The sequence below is a fragment of the Lagenorhynchus albirostris genome, chromosome 4, assembly GCF_949774975.1.
Source record: "Lagenorhynchus albirostris chromosome 4, mLagAlb1.1, whole genome shotgun sequence".
Classification (NCBI taxonomy): domain Eukaryota; kingdom Metazoa; phylum Chordata; class Mammalia; order Artiodactyla; family Delphinidae; genus Lagenorhynchus; species Lagenorhynchus albirostris.
The window spans coordinates 82040648-82062179 of NC_083098.1; the positions used below are offsets into that span (position 1 = coordinate 82040648).

Consider the following 21532-nt stretch of genomic DNA (forward strand, 5'->3'; position numbering starts at 1 on the left):
CAAGTATTTGGACCCAGATTTTTAAATGGGCAAAAGACTTGAACAAACATTTCACGAAAGAAGATATACAGATGGCCAGTGAGCATGTGAGAACACATCATCAGTCATCAGGGAAATGCAAATTAAAGTCTCAATGAGATACTACTGCATACCCGCAAAAAAGGTAAAATTAAAAACATTGGCAGCACCGAATGTGAACGAAAACGCAGAGCAAGTAGATCACCTGTTTTTGCTAGTAGACGTGTAAGATGGTACAATCCCTTTGGAAATCCTTTTAGAGTTTTCCAACACAGGTAAACATGTACCCAGCCCAGCAGTTGCACTCGTACTTAACTAGGAGAAGTGAAAGCATATGTCCACAGAGAGATGTGTCATGGAATGTTCATAGCAGCTGTATTCAGAGTAGCCAAAAACTAGAAACAAATCAAATATCCATTACTAGGCGAATGGGTGAACAAATTGTAATATACAATGGAATAGCTAAACAATAGAAAAGAGTAAAATATCTATTCATCAAGAGCCTTAATAAATCTCAGAAACATTATACTGGGGAAAAAAATCAGACACAGAGGAATGCATACTTTTTTTTAATTTTTGGTTGCGTCGGGTCTTCGTTGTTGCGTGCAGGCTTTCTCTAGTTGCGGCGAGCGGGGGCTACTCTTTGTTGTGGTGTGCGGGCTTCCCATTGCGGTGACTTCTCTTGTGGAGCATGAGCTCTAGGCGCCTGGGCTTCAGTAGTTGTGGCCGGTGGGCTTCAGTAGTTGTGGCACATAGGCTCAGTAGTTGTGGCTCATGGGCTCTAGAACGCAGGCTCAGTAGTTTTGGTGCACGGGCTTAGTTGCTCCGCGGCATGTGGGATCTTCCTGAACCAGGGCTCAAACCCGTGTCCCCTGCATTGGCAGGCGGATTCTTAACCACTGCACCACCAGGGAAGTCCCTATTTTCTTTTTTTTTAATATTGTCTTTCCAGATACAAAATTATCTCCTGAAAATAAATTTTTTTCTTTATTTTCTAAACATGAATCTCTTGTCTTTTTTCCAATTGCTTGATTTTCTACCTACTACTAATTGTTCCATACCTTCTTAGTGCACTTTTATTGGTACAGTTACACCAGATAATCTGCCAGTGGGTGGTTGTTTCCCTTAGACATCCCTCCAGAAGTCCTCCATTCTCCTTGGTCTGGGCCAGTTTTGCCTGCTTCTCTGGCACTTGGAATTCCTTTTGATTGTCTCCTGTTTTGGACTTTCTATTTCCTATAAGTCAAAACTTCTTTCTTAGTAAGCTCGCTGGTGTTGATAGAACACATTTTCTGTCAATTTCATCCTATTGAAAAGGTGTTATTAGAGAAGCGGAAGTCACAGTAGTGACAGCCTTCAATAAACTTAGCTCCTGACTCAGGGCTCCAAGCTGCCCTGGTGGACAGTTCAGTCTTACTCGTGGTTGTCAGGAGGAATCGCTTTCCTGTCTCCCTGGGGACTTTCTTTACCTCTCTTCTGTGTTAGATTTTCTGTTTCCTGGATCCCATATTTTCTTTGTTCTTGGCTTACTCTTGTTATCGTGGAACACATTCTTTATTGGCTTCTTGAGGAAAGGTGCATGGAAAGTTATTTGGTTTTTTGTTTTGTTTTGTTTAGTCCTTTCAAGTCTAAACATTTTTTATCCTATCTTTCTACTTAATTGGTAGTCTGGCTGAATGTAGAACTCCAGGGTGGAAATCAGTTTCCTGAAGAATTTTGACTGTTCTTCTGTCTCCTGGCTTCCAGTACACCTAATTGAGAAGTCAGAAGCCACTGTGACTCCAGTCTTTGTGACTTGCCCACCCCTCTCTCTCTGGAAGGTTGTGGGATGTTCCTTGTCCCAAAAGTTCTGAAATTTCATGACAGTGTCCTTAGTGAGAATATTTTAACCCATTGTACTGGGCACTGAGTGGACACTTTTCCATTTGGAAATCAATATCCTTCCATTATGGAAAATTTTCTTGAATGATTCTATTCATTTTCCTTCCCTCTTTTTCCACTGCTCTCTCTTTTTAGAATTCTTGAATGCATCTTTTAACTTTTCTGTCCTGCTCTTCATGTCTTTGCCTTTTTGTTCTACTTTTTGGAAGTTTTCCTCCGTGTTATCTTCTCAGACTTCTGTTGATTTTCTTTTCATTTCTGCTATCATGTTTTGAGTTTCTAGAAGCTTTTATTGTGTTTTCAGTATTTCTTTTTTTTTTAATAGTAACCTGTTCGTGTTTCACAGGTGTTGTACTTATGTTTCTTCTCTGGGAGGAATAATGATAGTTTTTTGACATTTTCTTTTTTCAACAATTACAAGCATTTAACAGTTTAAATAAGCATATGGTTTTTACTGGAATATAAAGTGGTCTTAAGCTGTCATTATAGTTGTTTTGATTATTGCAATGGGAAAGTGATACTTCACCAAAAATTAAATATCAACTTTCAGTGTTCTTTTCCAGAGTTTCCCATTCTCCACTAAGGAGAAAAGAACAGCATTTAATTACTGCAACACTTGCATATGGGATGTATACTAGACTATGCCAGTTCTTTGACAAGAGCTTCAAAATGCAGAATCATAAGGCCAGTCTCCTCCTATGCCACCAAAGAGCAGTATACAGGACCTAAATAATAATCACAAAAACATAACAATTGTACAAGCCATCTTTTTGTTTCAAACATTTTCTTCATTTGCTTTACGAATGCCATTAAAAAGCATATACTGGAGAGTACAGCAATATTGGCAAAGGTATAAAACACTGCAAAAAGTTTTATGCCACCAGGAAGCCACAGTAATCCAGTTCCAATGAGACAACAGAAAATGCCCATAGAAAGCATATGACAAACCACTTCATTCTGGTGTTGAAATGGAGGGAAGAGGCATCCAGGACCTGTCCACCAGCCCCTCACGTCCATCAAGAAACCCAGAGCCTGACACTCCACAGGCCGACATGGATGTTTTCTTTTTGAATTCTCTTTCCTCCAAATTGCTCTTATCTGTTTGTTTTGGGTATCTGTGATCCATGTGAATAGCTGTCCTTGAATATCTATTAATCTTTGGTTTTCTCATGGTTAAGAGTGAAGAACTTGAAAGCTGGTGTGGCAGTTCTGAGCATGAGGGTATTTGTCAACATTGGGCTTCACTGTGGGGTGGTCTGGTGGGATTCCTTTGGGAAGTCGTGGTTGTCTGTACCTTTAGGGCTTCTCTTGGTCTTGTGAATTCCCCGGAGATTCATTTTCTGATTTCCACCTGGAAAGGTCTGACTGCCAGAAGGTAGGGGGCCAAGTGGGTTGGGGTCATTGGGACCGAGCCTCTAGTACAAATGTGATAACAGTGCTGTATCTTCAAGTGTGCCAGTCGACTTCCAGATGAAAGAGCCTCTGTTTTACCCTCTATAGAGCAAGGCCTCGGTCTTCTGCCAGTATGCAGGAAGAGCCAGCGCCCAGAGCTGCTTTTCTAGTAGCTCTTTCCCAGTCCTCCCATTTTAGGCCCCTCTCTTTCCTCCCAGTTCTAGAGCTACCTGCTATTCCACTTCCTTCAGCCTCTTAGGGATTATGTGGTGCAAATCGGGTTGGTTCTCAGCTTTTCCCATGGCTACTGCAGGCTTTGAAACTTCCTGTATCTGCTAAGGATGCGTTTCTCACTGATCTCTTTTCTGGTTTCCACATTTTTCGTGCAATTTTCTCTTCTCTTATTTTCCTGCCATTGCAAGTTTCTTTCTGAAGTGTTTTTTGGGTTTTTTTTTTTTTCTGTAGTTTTGATGGGGCTTTGGGAAGGATGAAAATTAAATGTGTATGTTCAATCTTCCATCTTAACTTGAAAAGTTAGTAAGTTCAGTTAAAGATGATGTATTTCAGAAGGGACAATTCGTTTGTGTTGACATTTTTTACATTAAAATTTCATGACTAGGGTTTATTTCCAAGAAGCCAAAGATGCCAACTCTATGTAATCAAGTTTTCCTTTTCTTCATAGCTGGGGCAGGAAGAAAGATACGAATTGCTCAATGTCTTGGAGTTCACCAGGTAAAACATCTGCTCTGTGGTTTGTATGTATGACATAAATTTCCTTCCATTTTTATTTAACTAAATTTATTTATACCAAATATTAAATTAAAATCTTCAATGCAATTTTTAATTGTCATATCTGTAAGTAAATCATAAACAGCACTCTTCAGAGTCTTGTAAGGCATTACTCCTAGAGGCAATATAAAAATATTTTTGAACATAACTGTCTGCATTACAACTGTAGGGGGTATAGGACCAAGACAGTGATCTGGAAATATCGTTATACTTAGAGGTGCCAAGATTTATTTAGCATGAAAATGAATCAGAGTCAGGAACCCACCATTCTAATTAAGTGTTCATTATAACATCTAATTGTCTTGGGATACCCATCTCTCTGTTAGGTATAAAACCAGTTCCCATGTAGTAGGCAAGGGCAGAAAGCAAAAGGATTATTTTACTTTATTTCCTAAGGTCAAATAAGAGAGGCCTTCCATTATGGTCAGTGATATCTCTATGAGTTCTGGGCTCTTTATTCCCACGTGACTATGTAGTTTCCCAACTAACCTACATTCTTGGGGCAAAATGACCTCAGCTACAGACAAGAGGGTCTTTATAAGATTGTGTCATCATTCAGGGGACACTTAAAAATATCTTCAGGACGTAATGCTGCTGTTCAAGGAAATAAGTGTCCACTTTTTTTCTTGAACTTTTTCCTACATAAGGCAAGTCTGTACACTAAGAGGCATTTTCTTTTCTGTGCCAACATTTGTTGCTGTCTTGGTTAGGAGTGACCACATGCCAGTCGTTAATATCAAAAGTAATGGGATCTAATTTATTATTTAAACATTGTGGTTTTTTTCACTTATATGCACTGAAAGGGTCAAAGAAAAATGCATAAGAAGAAGTTGGATGATTAACTGTCATAGAATATTCTCAAAGTGTATCCCCCATCTTTTTTTTCCCACATCAAAGTGACTGTTTGTCCTAAGCCTACTTGTATTATGTCTGTAATATAGTATAAATAGTGTATCAATTAGCGTTTGGATATGTTTGTTTACGAACACACACTTAGAAACACTATGTAAGTGGTAAGTGTGTAAAGAAAAAAAAAGCAAAGTTAGCAGCTCTTTCAGGATGCTGTGATGGGGGAGGCTTAAGGGTATTAAAATAATCTCTGAAAGACATGAGTGGTTTACACTAGGATGATGGTAGAGAAAATAAAGTGGAGTTGATAGAATGCAGATACCCTTTGCAGGGATGTCAGGGGGCCATTGGTATGAATTGGATGCGGCAGGAGAAAAGAGGGGGAGGGGCTAGGGTTCCTGGCATGAGTGACTGGGTAGATGGAGGTACTGTTTACACAAATGGTGGATACAGGATAGATGCTGAGGCTGAGATGTTTGAATCGTTAAGTTTTAGATGCCAGTGATATATATATATATATACATAGAGATGTCAGGTAGGCAACTGGTTATAGAGGCCTGACACATAGAAGCCTATGGCTGAAATATAAATTTGGTAGTCATTGGCCTGTAAATGGTATTTAAAGGCCATGAACGTGAGTTGGATCTCCTGGATATAAAATAATAATAGAGTAAGGGAAACAAAAAAAGGCTGAAGATTGAACTACGAGTAACTCTAAGGGTTGATTAGCAAAGAGGAATTAGCAAAAGAGACTGCTCTGTGATTAGAGAAAGAGAGTGTAAGAACATAAAGCCAAGGGAAGAGGATAATTTCCAGGAGGGAGTGGTCATCTGTGTCAGAGACTGCTGCAAGGTTAAGTAAGACAAAGCTGAAAGTAGTTGTTGGACTTAGAGATTCAACAGCTGGTGGAAAGAGACGCAAGATGGGAGTGACTGGGGAATGAGTGGGAACTGTGGATGGCAACTGTTTTGAGAAGTTGAGCTGTGAAGGGGAGTAGAGCGTTGAAAAGGGATGCGTGTGGCTCAGCGGGGAGGGTTGTTTGGGATGAGTTTCTCAGGAGAGAGACTAGAACTGTTTCAGTACTGATGAGAAGGATCCATTCCACGAGGAGAAGATGCAAGTTCAGGGGAGAGCAGCACAGCTTTAGGAGTGAGATGACCAGGAACGCAGGGTGAGAGAAGATTCACAGCGCATGTGAAAGGAAGGTCTCTGATACGAAAGGAAGTGTTCCTTCCATGGTAACAAGAAACAAGACAGAGGATGGTCCACAGTGAATAAATGTGCAGGTTTTAATGGCAGAAAGAATAGGGATTTCTTGTTGGAGGCTTCCGTCAAGGTGACTGCAAAAATTCTGAGGGTCAGGAATGACAAGGGCACATTGGAGACTTGAGGAATGGAGAGGTGCTTATAGTCCTGTGGGGAGACAGAGAGCAAGCAAGCTTATTAGAGAAATGTAGATGACGAGGCAGTATGGAGCACCCAGTGACGTTGGGACCATGTGCTTACTAATCTCTGGCTGGGTGACTTTTCTCCAGCAATGTCCACTTACCCGGATGGACCACAGAAAGGGTTCCTATTCACCCAAGATTTGGGAGTTTTGCCAGGAGAAGAAAAGAGCAAGAAAGTTGATGAGTTTGGGACTATGCCATCAAAGCTGCATTAAGAGAGACATGAATCATGAAGGGCTGAGATAGAATACCTGGATGTGATTACAAAAAGGGGCCCAATTAAATGTAGTCCTAGAGCACAGGAATGAAAATCAGAGATATTAATACAGTGGGGATTAGAGATGGAGAAAGAGAGAACTAAATACTCCTAGACATTTCTGAAGGAAACTCCAGCTGTATGCTGACACCAAATCTAACTGCTATATTGCACTCATCTCAGTTTTTTAGCCACAGAACGTTATAAGGTAACACAAATAGACGCAGACACTTGAGAAGTCTTTTTTACCCCTGGTTTCTGGAGAGAATATGCTTATACACAATTAGTTCCAAGTGAGGCTTATCCTGTGCAATGCCATACCTGTTTACTCTGTTCACTGTTACTTGCAATCTCTTTGCTAATGCATTAAAAGATGTTGTATGTTTGACTAACAATTTTTGTCTGTCTGTACTGCCAACATAATGTTAAATTGTTTGTGCTCATTAACTAGAATTTGCAAGATAAATTAGGTTTTTTACATGATGCCAGTGGTTTGCTAGTAATCATTGAAAAATGATAGTCATGAAGGCTTAAGTGGGTTTTTAAAGTTCTAGTGTTTGCCTTTATGTGTGATTGGATGTGTACTTAAAATTGACTTTCTGTTTGAATAAAAAAAAAAATCCCACAAGGACTCAGAGGCAAAAAATACACAAATCAATTTTCATTGCAAAGTAAAGGAGCTGTTACAGTGGAGGATTCCTGGACTGAATGTCAATATTATGACGTAGTATGAGAGTGTTTCGTGTTTGGTAATTGCAATCATTGTTGCTTTTGTTGTGGTCATCCACTTATAATGCTTGGTCTCAGTTTATTTATCTCTTGTAAAAATAAAATACAGTGTGTGTGTGAAAGTTATAAAAGTTCATATAGACAAAAAAAGATAATTTCTTTGAAGTACGGTAAATCAGCCATGTTTGAATATCAAAAAAATTGATTATCATTTCTCTTTTTAATAATTCATCGAAAAAGATACTGGTTTATTAAATATTTTTTAAATCTGAAAACATTGAACTAGAACTCTCCTTTATCCTAGTGGATACTAACTCTTGAAGGTTTCTAGGGAGCTATTTTGTAAATTATTCCTCTAGGGAAGCAGATGGTACCCTGGTGCCTTAAAAAACATAATGTAACTTTCAAAGGACTCAGCTATACACCCAGGGGATGGTTTGTGTATGTGGAAGGATCGGCCTCATAATTTGGTCAAATTTATTTTTTCACTGGGAGTATTAAAATATGTGAGACGTGACAAACAAATAGGTGTATCTTCTCACTACGCTGACACATTGTGGAAAACCTCTTTCTTTCAGTGCTAGAAAAAGAATGTCAGTGATTGTTCGCACTCCATCCGGGAAGTTACGACTTTACTGCAAAGGAGCCGTAAGTTTTTATTTTTGTCTTTTACAGTTTTGATTTACGATGGTTTATAATGGATACGTTAAGCATTCTGCTACGGAAATGTAACACAGATGTTTAGCCTGAAGCTGTTGACGTCCACTTTGGGTAGTGTTTTATAGTAATAGTGTTCAGCCTCTTCTGGTGAAATATGGAATTCCTTCTGGGTAAATTTGGTGCTTTGAAAAAGTTTGGCCTGGGTTATTTATATAATTCAATGTTTGGTACATAATATTTGAGGTTTGTTGTTTAGAAATATGTTAGAAGCCAGTTAAATACGGAAAATATTTTAAAATTGAATTAGAGATGTAGTGACCTATACCAGTTTGAATTTAATTTTTTAAAGGCCGTAGAAATGGGGGAAAAAATGGATCACAATTACTGCTATAATTTCTTCATGTGGAGATTACTACTTGTATTGTATTTGCATTGGTTTAATTATAACAGAATTTCTAACTATTGGTTGGCTATGGTATATCGGTAGGTTATATTGACAAAATAGTCATTCTAACTGAATTTTTCTAGTTGAAATATGTCTACACTCATGGAAATATAAGAAATCTACTGCCCAGGGCCTTTTCTTTCTAATTCTTAAAATTAGTTAATATTTCCCTTTTGAATTATCCTTTCCAGGTACCTAGTATAGTTGGAGTAGTCAGGTAACTTACCAACTTGGAACTTTCCAATTTCAACTATAATCACCAATCTTGCTTTATTACATAGAACTTGGAAACTGAACTTACCAAGAAACCCAAGCTTATTATTTGAATTCCTGTTGAGAATGTTTTTCAGTGCCTTGGTTTTAAAGCATTGAAATGTAATTTTTGAATGCCTTGGTTTTAAAGAATTTTGGTAGAATTATTTCATGGTGTCTCGTGAATGTAGTTTTAGAATTCCTTTGGTTGTTGATTCAAACATCTAACATTTGTTTGCTGCGTGCATTTTATCTACTAGACTTTCAGCTGGATTTGGGGGTTAGGAAGATAAGACTCAAAACTTGTCAGGAGCTTAAGACTACTCAGGGAAATATATATAAAGAGAAGATTAAGATACAATATTAAAATATATTGTAAAGATCTTCCATCTCCCAGTGGTTATACATTAAGTGATAAAGTAATAAAGAGAGCCCTTAAGACCTCCCACTTTAAACGGTTTGTATGTGTCCAGTTTAACTACACCCAGTCCACATCCTCTTTTCTTAGTTTTGAGTAATCCAGCTAGAAACTTTGTTTGGGGCATTAAAGCACTGAATAAAAAATAAAAACATTGGACTTCTTTTTTGAATAATCATGAAGATAGTTTGCATACATTAACTTGCTTATTGCCACTCCCAAATTAGCTATGATATGTGGTTGAATACTAAAAAAGCATAAACATGTAAAACAGCAAGGTGCATTTGAGAACTATGTGCAGTTTGGCAGGGAATAGCAGAATGTGAGGTTAGAAAGGTGAGCATGGGTTAAGTCATGGGTTTTTCATGCTCGAGAACTTGTTCTTTCTTTCTGGATCATTCTGATGCCATTTAGAAGGTGATTTAAAGCAGAAAAGAGATGTATAGAGAGTTAGCAGTTGAAGCTGTTGACTACAGTCCAAGAAAAAGTTGAGAAGGATCAAAACCTTATACCAGACAATTGCAGAGAGGATTAAGAGGACAGAGATTTAGGACTTAGTAATTGATTACATGTGGGTGATGAGGGAAAAGATGATCTAGGATTATCAGATTTCTGTTTAGCTAACTAAATAGACTAAGTGATACCACTTACTAAGATAAAGAGTTGGGAGCTACATCTGGGCCATAAGAGCAAAGATACCTGCATTTCACAGGGGAAGACATATGGGGTGCTGATATAGGAGTTAAAAGTGTAGCTGGAAACTAAAAGCAGGGGATTGATGAGATCTCATATGGAGAAAATAATGCATGAAAAGAGAGGAGGGCTAAATGTGAAAAGTAGAGGATTCAGGAAGGACATTGAAATTTGGAGGAAAGCCTGAGGAGTCCATTGATTCCTTGGCAGAGTGAATAATCAACAGTGACAAGTGCAACAGAATACCTTAGTAATGAAAGGCAATTAAGAAGTCTTCAAGGGCTTCCCTGGTGGCGCAGTGGTTGAGAATCTGCCTGCCAATGCAGGGGACACGGGTTCGAGCCCTGGTCTGGGAAGATCCCACATGCCGCGGAGCAGCTAGGCCCGCAAGCCACAACTACTGAGCCTGCGCGTCTGGAGCTTGTGCTCCACAATAAGAGAGGCCGCGACAGTGAGAGGCCCGCGCACCACGATGAAGAGTGGCCCCCGCTCGCCGCAACTAGAGAAAGCCCTCGCACAGAAATGAAGACCCAACACAGCCAAAAATAAATATAAATAAATAAAAATTTAAAAAAAGAAGTCTTCAAGAATATTTTCCAGTCAACATGGTATTATCTGTTCATAGTTTGATGTACCTCCTTTATTCCAAAATCATAGCAGTGATGGATATAGTATAAAGAGAAAACAGAGGTAGACCAAAATAGGTATAGAAAATCAAGGTGGTACACTGAACTGAAGTCTTGAGCTGAGATGGGTAGGAGTCCCAGGCCCTGGGTTGGGAATCAGGGAGCAAAGTCCAGAGTTTGGTTTCTGTGGGACAATGGGCACAAATAGTACTTTCTGTAAAATGCAGATAGGAGCCAGCCTCCCCTCTTTAAAACCTAAGGTAGTGGTAAACTTCCTAACCAGGAGAAGAGCTGAGGAAAGCTCATTCAAGCCCCTACTGGAGAGTACAGAAAACCACTAGATTGAAATGCATGTGAAGAAGGAAAGAGCAAGAGCAAAACTTGGAGACACATGAGGAAATCTCATGTCGAAGAGAGAACAAACATGTAAACAACTGGAGCATAAACTCACCCCAGATGAAATCATTTGTGTAAACTGTTCTGACAGAGGATGTTTAGAGCTCAACATGATAAAGAAATTACAGTTATTTTTAATCAAAAAGAAATTTGGGGGAGAGGGGAGAATAGGTTACATGTAAGATAAATTAGAAATCATAAATAAATTTAAGAAAAAAACATCAACAAATGAAATAAGCTCTAGATAGAGTTGGAGGGGTGAGGATGGAGTTAGTGAATTGGAAGATAGTATTTGAAGAGTTCATTTAAAATATCACACAAAGAAATGGGGTGTGTGTGTGTGTGTGTGTGTGTGTGTGTGTATGACTTATTTTTCTTGCTTTTTTCCAGATTTTCAGTAATTGGGTTGTCTTGCTTTGTTAATTTTTAAGTGAAAAAGAAGGAAAAGTACACAAGTTGTGTCTGCAGTAGTAGCCAATTCAGGGAAAGTTACATTTACACAAATAAAAATTTAATTTATTCAAGAAAATAATCCTACTCCAATATTTATATTCAAGAGAGAAATTAGAAACTTGAGTAATACACTTAATGCTTTAGGGACCTTAAAGTGAGTGCAAATTTTCAAATTAAGTGCCCCCTAAATAAAATTCTGTGCCGTATGCAAAAAAGACCACATCTGAAATTAGTTATTTCTAGCCATTCACCACCACGGCAGAGGCAAAGTGCAGATAATTCTGAATGGCACACATAAACACAGTAAATGTTTGTCTGTATTTAAATGTAGATGTGTATAATGTCTTTAGCAAATATTCCAGCCCCAGCTTCATGCAGCAGACCAATCTCAACTTGGTGTTTTTCCTGGACAACAAGGGCAGATTCCTTGATGATTAGTAACTGGCTAATTTATAGCAAGATTATCTGCGTGACATCAGTATAAATTACAGTGCTTAGCTAAGTAATTATATGAGACCTTTTTTTTTCCTACTTGATACTTTATTATTATTGATTCTTAAATTTCATTGTGTAGCTCTTCTTTATTTGGCTTTACTGTGTAATGTGGTATTCCATATAACTGAAATTTGGGGATAACTGAGAATTACATCAGTGCTTTATTCATTTCACACATATTTTTTGAATTCTTGCCATGTGCAAAGCACTGTAGGCGAGGGACAGAGCAGCACTGGAACTTCAGACTAAAAGATGAACAGGAAAACAATGCTTTGTTTGAAAATTTACCGAAGACGAATTCTTAGCCGTGAAGCCTAGGCTCTTCACATAAGTGACTGTAATCTGACAGTGCATGCCACTCCAGCAGCATCACCCCACCATGATTTTCCACTTTTACCTTGCCAAGGGCTAAGACACCAGATACGTAAATCCATTTAGGGTGATGATCGGTTTCTTCCACTAGAATGCTTAACTACATTGCAGAATTTAATCTCCCTAGCTTTATTACGTATCACTTTTGTTTTCATGACTTTAATTTTTTTTAAGATTTTCTTAATTTTAAAATGGCCTATTTTAATTTCATGGAAAATTTCATTAGCCTCTCAAAAAAATAGTTTGTAAGTTATACCTTTCGTTCTCAGAAAGGAGCCATGAGGGGAAATTATCATTTCCTTTTGCTTTGCCCCTCTTCCCATTCCACCACTGAAAAATGAAGAGAAATTCATAATCGGAGCCTGGAATATTCCATCTGTTCTGAGGTCACTAAGTTCTGTTTCTCTCAAGGGTTCTAAATCATACTCCATTAGTCTGCTTCCAAATCTCAGCCCTGAGACTGGAGACCCCAAAATGAGTAATGCCACTGAGAAAGTAATTGCAGGTAAATGATTTATTTTTTCCTGGTCTAATAAAACCATGAAGGCCAAATACTAAAATTCCTAAAACATTAAACCCAAACTGAAGAACAACTAAAGGAACAATAGGCAATTTATAAAGGGACAAGAATTAGAGACGCGTACTGATGCTTAAAGTTAAAGCTGAAAGGGACTTTAAAGATAATCCGGTAATTTAATTTTACAGACTAAATAAATTGAGCCTTAAAGCTAAAGTAACACAATGAGAAATATTCATCTGTAAGGTAATGCTAGGCTTGTCCTGCTCTACCCACCAGCCCACTCCATGAATTTAGACCTGTGTTTCTCAGAGTTTGTTCTTTTGTGAGCACCAATCCCATGAAGATGCCCTAACCTCTAAGAGGTTCAGTAGTAATTTTGGGGCATATACCATACCGCCCCCTTGGAACCACCATGCGCATTAGCGTTTTAAAGGCTCTAAGAAGTATTGCAGCAGGGCAAGCTCTTTCGCTTTGTTTAGTCCAGCATTTCCCAAACTCTTTGAGTCCTGGACCATTCTTCCTTATAGCACCTGTGAACACTGCATTGTTCTGCAAAATCTTCAGGAGTTGGGGGAGATATTGCATCACATCACAGGTAGGCGAAGTATTGATAGAATATGAGGTTTTGAACATTGCAGTAATTATGGATTTATTCAGAAAGGAGAAAGATGAAAATATAGGACCAGAACCTTATTTCTTAGTGTCATAAGGGAAACAGTGTTATTAGGGAAAAATATTTTGTACTTCAACACTAATGCTAAAAGTGATTTTTTTAATACTCATTTGCTGCTAATAATGTTGCCAACATCAACTTTATTAAACTCAGAATTCTTAGTTTAAGTGTGTATACCTTCTGTTCGTTTTCCAGGACACTGTAATTTATGACCGACTAGCAGAGACTTCAAAATACAAAGAAATTACCCTAAAACATTTAGAGCAGTTTGCTACAGAAGGTGAGTGTAATATGGCAATAAAGCATGATTAAAATAAAATGAAATCATATACTACCAATATATTACAGTATCATTCTTATTATTTTACTTAGAGATTCCTAAAGTAAGATGAAAATAAATGTTGATAATTTAGATTATACTCTATGCTGTTCCCACCCATTATTTTTATTTTGCTCTCCTGTATTTATTAAAATTTTGAGAGACTTTGCCCCCACATTTTAGGGGATGTAGGGCCTATAAATCTGTTTGCTTTTTAGAATAAATACTGTTTACAGGTGTTTTTTTTTTCCAGCATTTCAGACTTTCTTCAAACACACAAATGGTAACAAAGGGCACCCACAAGTGACAGACATGGTCCCTAAGGCCTGGCTCAAAGGCCATGCTGGAGGGTGTGAGGGACTTCTCAGCCCTACTCCCTCAGCAGCTCTGTCCCTTCCTACTCTACACCTCACAGGCACCTCTGAGATCAGTTAAAAGTGCGCAGAGGGCTTCCCTGGTGGCACAGTGGTTGAGAGTCCGCCTGCCGATGCAGGGACACGGGTTCGTGCCCCGGTCTGGGAAGATCCCACATGCTGCGGAGCGGCTGGGCCCATGAGCCATGGCCGCTGAGCCTGCGCGTCCAGAGCCTGTGCTCCGCAGCGGGAGAGGCCACAACAGTGAGAGGCCCGCGTACCGCAAAAAAAAAAAAAGTGCACAGAAACTAAGTTACTGTAGAGGAAGTTGGGCCCTGCCTCGCTGGCAAGAAAGAGGAGCAGGTTCTGAGGAAAAGATGGAAGCGGGCTACTGGGTCACCACTCAGGAGATGCCAGGCTGCTCCCTGGTCTGGCCTGCGTCACCCACAGCCTTGGACCTGGGCAGAGAAGGAAGCAAGGAGACACTCCCAACATGGCAGCCCTGGGCAGCTGGAGAGTGTGGGTCACTGGTCATGTGATACCCCAAAGCCAATGACCAGACCTCTCTCTGTTTACAGTTTAAATGCTTTATAGCTCAAGCAATGCAGAAGGAAAGAAACAAGAGTCGAAGAACTGGGTATTCTAATCTAAGAAAGAGGAGAAGAAATAAATAAATCTCTGTAACTCTTAAAATAGTTATTCAACTTAGTGTCAACTCAGAACTTTTTATTAAGCCCCTACCACCTGCCAGGCTCTGTGTGAGACCTGAGAATCCGTGGCAAACATGCTTAGTTCTGTCTCTGTTCTACTGAAATGTAGTCTAGGGAGTTGATCTAGATGAGATGAAAGGAAGTGAGAGTTGTTACACATTAGGGTGAGTTCCTACAGGAATTTATAGAATCTTATCTCTAAACTTAACAAAAGTGGCCAGCGCCGTATCTGAATCTCCCATCCAAGTTTTCACTCTTGTCTGCGTCTGCTGGAACTGTTGCCAGTGGCACCGAGCCTGACCTCTGATCCAATCCTTTTCCTCTTAATCAAAGCTACAGAAAGATAGGAATGTTTTTAAAAGCACTAGGCTTTGAAAAGCAGGAACATGACGAACCTTCTCCCATTTCTCCTCCAAAAATGGAAGAGCATGAAGACCCACACGTCTGTAGAGTTCAGATTCCATGAGGCGCAACTTCAGAGGGGCTTGGCAGGTACAACCTACCCAGCACACAGCACAGGTTCCTTTTTTGAGGAGGGTTAGGGGAGCATCTTTCTCCTCTCTGGTTGTGGTGTTAAAGATAGTCCAGCTCCTAGACACATTCCAGTTGGCTTGGCCTCCACCTCCACCCCTTTCTCTCTGGCCCTAGGTGAGCAGCACTTGTGTACCATGGCTACCCCAGAGTAAGTTTCCACCCAGGCTTCCGGAAGAGAAAAACATGTCCTAATATGGCCCAAAGATTTAAGTTCTACTCGAAATGATCTGGCATTGGACAACCCTACTCCTTTCTTGGAAGATGGTGTCCTCTGGCCACTTTATGTCCTATCTTCTTTGCTTCTTTTTTTTTTTTTTTGGCTGTGTTGGGTCTTCACTGCTATGCGCGGCCCTCTCTAGTTGTGGTGAGCGGGGGCCACCCTTCACTGCGGTGAGCAGGCTTCTCATTGCGATGGCTTCTCTTGTTGTGGAGCACGGGCTCTAGGCACGCGGGCTTCAGTAGTTGTGGCACACGGGCTCAGTAGTTGTGGCTTGAGGGCTCTAGAGCACAGGCTCAGTAGTTGTGGCACATGGGCCCAGCTGCTCCGCAGCATGTGGGATCCTTCCAGACCAGGGCTCGAACCCGTGTCCCCTGCATTGGCAGGTGGATTTTTTTTAACAACTTTTATTGGAGTATAATTGCTTTACAATGGTGTGTTAGTTTCTGTTTTATAACAAAGTGAATCAGCTATACATATACATATATCCCCATATCTCCTCCCTCTTGCATCTCCCTCCCACCCTCCCTATCCCACCCCTCTAGGTGGTCATAAAGCACCGAGCTGATCTCCCTGTGCTTATGCAGCTGCTTCCCTCTAGCTATCTATTTTACATTTGGTATATATGTACATGCCACTCTCTCACTTCATCCCAGCTTACCCTTCCCCCTCCTCGTATCCTCAAGTCCATTCTCTTTGTCTGCGTCTTTATTCCTGTCCTGCCCCTAAGTTCTTCAGAACCTTTTTTTTTTTTTAGATTCCATATATATGTGTTAGCATACGGTATTTGTTTTTCTCTTTCTGACTTACTTCACTTGTATGACAGACTCTAGGTCCATCCACCTCAGTACAAATAACTCAATTTCATTTCTTTTTATGGCTGAGTAATATTCCATTGTATATACGTGCCACATCTTCTTTATCCATTCATCTGTCGATGGACACTTAGGTTGCTTCCATGTCCCGGCTATTGTAAACAGAGCTGCAATGAACATTGTGGTACATGACTCTTTTTGATGGCAGGCAGATTCTTAACCACTGCACCACCGGGGAAGCCCCTCTTCTTTGCTTCTTTTTCTGACATGGTCCCAGGCATATTTTAGTTGACTTGAGATCACTAGCACCTAATTGTCTGAGAGCTAAATGACCTTGAGCGAGGACATTATCTTCTTGGGAACCTAGTTAACTGCATTTATCATGGCTGGCAAATGCTTCTCCCTCTTCCTTGTTCCAGCTCATCAACTTTTTCTGGCTGAGGGTAGCCTCCAAGTGAATTATAAAATTGACAGGCATTGAGCACTAGAAGTAGGTCACTTCAAACATCAGCTGTGGGGCTTCCCTGGTGGCGCAGTGGTTGAGAGTCCGCCTGCCGATGCAGGGGACACGGGTTCGTGCCCCGGTCCGGGAAGATCCCACATGCCGCGGAGTGGCTGGGCCCGTGAGCCATGGCCGCTGAGCCTGCGCGTCCGGAGCCTGTCCTCCGCAATGGGAGAGAGTCACTGTCCCTCAGTTTTTTAGACTCTTTATACTACAGATTCACAGTGGTAAAAGAGCAGTAGTAAATACAACCATATATCCCAGTTAGAGGAAGGTGGCTCTCCCAGTAGACCCCATTGGGGTCCCTCTCTTCCTTACTTCATAAGCGTCTGTGAAGCCACTGTGTTCAGCACTGGAGTTACAGGTATGAAGAACTCCGGGACCCTGCCCTTCAGGAGCTTCAAGCTAATGTAGGAGATACAAGAAAAACAATATGAAACATTGTCATTCATACCACAGGAGTGTTGGGGATTTCTGCCTTTGGGGTCTGGGTGAGAGGAGGATGCTTCAAAGAGATGGTTTTAAGAACTGAGTCTTAAAGTAGATGCAAGGCAGGCAGCAGAGGGGGATTGAGAGAGGGGGGAATGGAGAAAAAAATGACCAGTTTGTGCAAAGACCCTACCATGGGAAGTGAGTGGCAGAGAATGAGGTGGAAGGCAATTGATATGTGGTGACCGAGCCAGACTCTGAGGTTTGGACTTCATCCTGGGGAACGATTAAAAGACTTCAAGCAAAGGAATAACCTGATGAGATTCATTCAGATTTTAGAAAAGTTACTCGAGGCATGGAGGGTGGATTGAAAGAGCTGGGGAATTGGACACTAAGGTTCCACTGAACTTGAATCAGATTTCAACATATTGTTTGAACTGAATCAGTGTTTTCGAAGTGAGACTTCGTTAAATAAAAATGGAAGTGTCAATCCAAATTTAAACCACTTCTTTCACCCCAAAATGAAACTTCATGCTGTTTGCAGACACCCCTTACCCACACTCCAACCCCCCAGGAAAATTAACCTACTATTTGTCACTATAAATTTACCTTTTCTGGACTTTTCTTTTAATGAAATTCTACAACATGTGATCTTCTGTGTCTGGCTTCTTCCACTTAACATAATGGTTTTGGAGGTCGTCTATGCTGCAGTGTGCATCACTACTCCATTCCTTTTCATTGTTCAAGAGTATTCTGTTGTATGGATACACCAGCTTTTGTTTATCTGTTCACCAGTTGATGGACATTTGGACTGTTTCCTTTTGGGGGCTGGTGTGAATGGTGCTGCTAATGAACATTTACCTGCAAGTCCTTGTGTGGATGTATGATTTCATTTCTCTTAGGTAGATAGCTGGGAGTGAAATTGCTGGGTCATGTATTTATGTTTAACATTTCTAGAAAGTACCAAACTGCTTTGCAGAGTGGCTGCAGCATCATTCTACCTAACTATAAATTTCCTGAGCACCAGATAAATATCACTGTGCTATGGGGAAAAAAAAATAAGGAAGTGTCAGACTTCTGAACAAAATCTTATTTGATGTTGTGGTTGGGGGTGTATGCTCCCTTTTTTCAGGGTTAAGAACTTTGTGTTTTGCCGTGGCTGAGATTTCAGAGAGCGACTTTCAGGAGTGGCGAACGGTCTATCACCGGGCGTCCACGTCCGTGCAGAACAGGCTGCTCAAACTGGAAGAGAGCTACGAGTTAATTGAAAAGGTACGTGGAAGACTGTTTTGCCCGTAAGGCAAGTTTGGTTTCCAGAAAACTTGTCTTAATTCAAGGGGCCAATAAAATTAAAATCAAAATATCTTGACACACCACTAAACGGTTGAATCTCCTCCGGTCTAAGCACTGACAGCTCTTAAAGTTTTTGCTGAAAAGTCTCTGGAATTGCTTTATATAGATCTGGGCTCTTTTCACAATTTTGGATCAAATTTAGCCTCATCTAGCAATACCTTTGCCAAAATCTTCCATTGCGTCAGCATTGCTGAAGGTGTGCATGCCTCCTGCTCACACACAGACATGCAGACAAACTGCACACACATGCATGTGTGTATATAGTTAATGAAGGCATATAATGTGTAATACAAAGTAATATAATAAGTATACAGCTTGTGTGACTCCATAGCCAGTCATATAGAATGTATAAGTGAACAACCCAGTGCTTATACCTGGCCTGTCATTGTTCACTTAGATACAGCCATCATTTCTGCCACAACTATAAATATCCTCATTTTACCGACAAAGAAACCAAGGCTATTCAGCCAAAAAAGTGATGGATACGCTATGATTGATGCTGCATAAATAGCAAGAAATCTTGCTTCCTAAATTAAAAATAGCAGACATTTTTATGTTGTACTTACCGTGTGCCACGTGCTGTTTGTAGCACTTGAATCTATTAACCCAGCGGTCCCCAACCTTTTTGGCACCGGGGACCAGTTTCATGGAAGACAATTTTTCTACAGACCAGGGAGGGAGGATGGTTGCGGGATGATTCAAGCACATTACATTTATTGTACACTTTATTTGTATTATTATTACATTGTGATATATAATGAAATAATTATACGACTCACCATAATGCTGCCAGGAGGCGGTAACGCGATTGATGGGGAGCGGCTGTAAATACAGATGAAGCTTCGCTCGCTCTCCCGCTGCTCACCTCTTGCTGTGGGCCAGGTTCCTAACAGGCCACGGACCTATAGTGGTCCATGGCCCGGGGGTTGGGGACCCCTGTATTAAATTATTTAATCTTCATAGCATCCCTTTGAGGTAGGTAGTGTTAATTATCCCAACTGTGCAGATGAAGAAATCAGGGTACCAGAGAGGTTAAGTAATTTTACAGATTACTCGGCTCATAGAGGGTGAACCAGAATTCTCACTCTGGCTCCAGCGTTCATACTCTTAGCCACTCGAGTATCTTCATTCTGACTTCCTCATTACATAATTCCTTCAACTATACTCATGTTTATAAGGCATAGACTCAAGCTTGCTTCAAGTTGATCTTGCCTTCAGATGAGTGACGACTGACATGTTTTTTCTTCGTCTCTCTCAATGTACTTCCTGTCTTGGATGGTAGCCAGCACCATGCATGTCTCCCTGGACCCTTCCCTCCTTCCTCTCCCCGCCTGCCGCCCACTCTGTGTAATACCGGCAGTGGCATGGTACAGCTAGAGGTGGTTTTCTCTGGTATGCAGTTGCCACTTGTGACTCTAGATACTGTTCCCCTGTCTTCTCAGTGGATTGAGATCACTTTAGAAGCTAGTTTGTGTCTCATCTCTCCCTTATATTTGGATCTATTTTGTATCCTCCTTATTTCTCAGAAGACTTGTGATAGCATGTATGGAACCCTCCAACTCGATAAATCCCACCACCGCCACCAATTTTAGATGTGCACACACAGCAGGAGACTTGTTATTAATTTATTGAATTTCTCTCTCCCTTTTTTTCTAATATCCTTATATATGGTTATGTCTTTGGAATATTAGTGAAATAAAGTAATTTTTTATTTATGAGACCATGACTATAATCTCTTTCAATATCTCCAACCAAAGTCCCATATTGTCTTAAAGTACTAATGGTATTGATTCTTAATCTTTGGCTTTTCTTACTCTTTTGAGAAGTTAAAAAAAAAAAAACTGTTTGGAAATGATTCTTTTTCTCCTGTCTCCTTTCCTACACAGCCTGAATATAATGTAGCCTTTTCCCCTGTGGCAATGGTAGAATTAACATATAATAACTGAATAAAAATATTTTAAGTGGATTCTAACCATTAAATTTTGTTTCTACTTGAAGTGCACTGTAGCAGATTCTGGAGTTCAATGTTTAATGTGCCTAACATTTTTACTGTGAATGTCCTAGAGTTTATAGATTCGATTTTATAGGTTTAACAGTTGTGTGTGTGTGTGTGTGTGTGTGTGTGTGTGTGTGTGTGTGTGTGTTTAATATGTCATTAAATTTTGACTTCGCTCTTTTAACTAAAACAGATGTTCAACCTTTCTTCCAGCAGATGGCGATCGCGAGTCACATTGAAATTTAAGTTGCCTGGGGAACTCCATTACATGTATTTATATATTTTTAGTTTACAGATACAGAAGCCTCCCTTATGACTGTCTCTTACCTAAAATAAATGAAAAAGGGAATTTATAGCTAATTCCTCTTTACTTCATGATAAGCCATGCTCTCTTTTATTGAAAAATCAGAAAGGTGAAGAGATTGGTTCCCATGGTCAGCCAGCTTGTTCCATATAAGGACTGATTTTCTATATCCCCTGAAACCATCGTTTCTTTCAGTAATTAACTTAAGTAACTTTCATTAAGCGGTTAATAGTTGCTAGGTATCAGAGATGCACAACCAATTAAGGAACACTCAGTGTGGCCCTCTGAGTGTCGTGGTCTGAACCAGTTCCTCCAGGAAAGCCAGAGGAGTGACCCACAAACTTGGGCCATAACAAGCTTTCAGAGAGGTGGTAACTTTTCAAATGAGCCTCAAAAGATTATTTTACCAGTTAAAGGAGAGCAGAGGTCTTCTTAAAAGAAAAAGAATAGGCACAATGACACAGAGGGGTCCCTGCAACTAAAAGCTGCTTTTCTGAAAAATGATTCTCCCCCCTGATCGTTTGGGGACTGTGGGGTGAGAGCGGGTCTCCCTTGGTCTGAGCTTCCATTCTTTGTTAAAATCAGCTGGGATTGGTATTCAGGAGGAGTTGTGGGGGACTGTTACCACACATCGT

At 40.3% G+C, this 21532-nt stretch overlaps 1 protein-coding gene across 2 annotated transcripts in view; it reads left to right on the top strand.

Annotated features, from left to right (window-relative positions):
- ATP8A1 (ATPase phospholipid transporting 8A1) overlaps positions 1–21532 on the top strand; it is a 236858-nt gene that overhangs the window by 102798 nt on the left and 112528 nt on the right. For both annotated transcript variants that reach the window (XM_060148261.1, XM_060148260.1), the window contains 4 exons: positions 3974–4023; positions 7941–8010; positions 13561–13645; positions 18377–18516. In XM_060148261.1, the coding sequence (XP_060004244.1) occupies positions 3974–4023; positions 7941–8010; positions 13561–13645; positions 18377–18516 (345 nt within the window). The remainder of the gene's footprint in view (positions 1–3973; positions 4024–7940; positions 8011–13560; positions 13646–18376; positions 18517–21532) is intronic.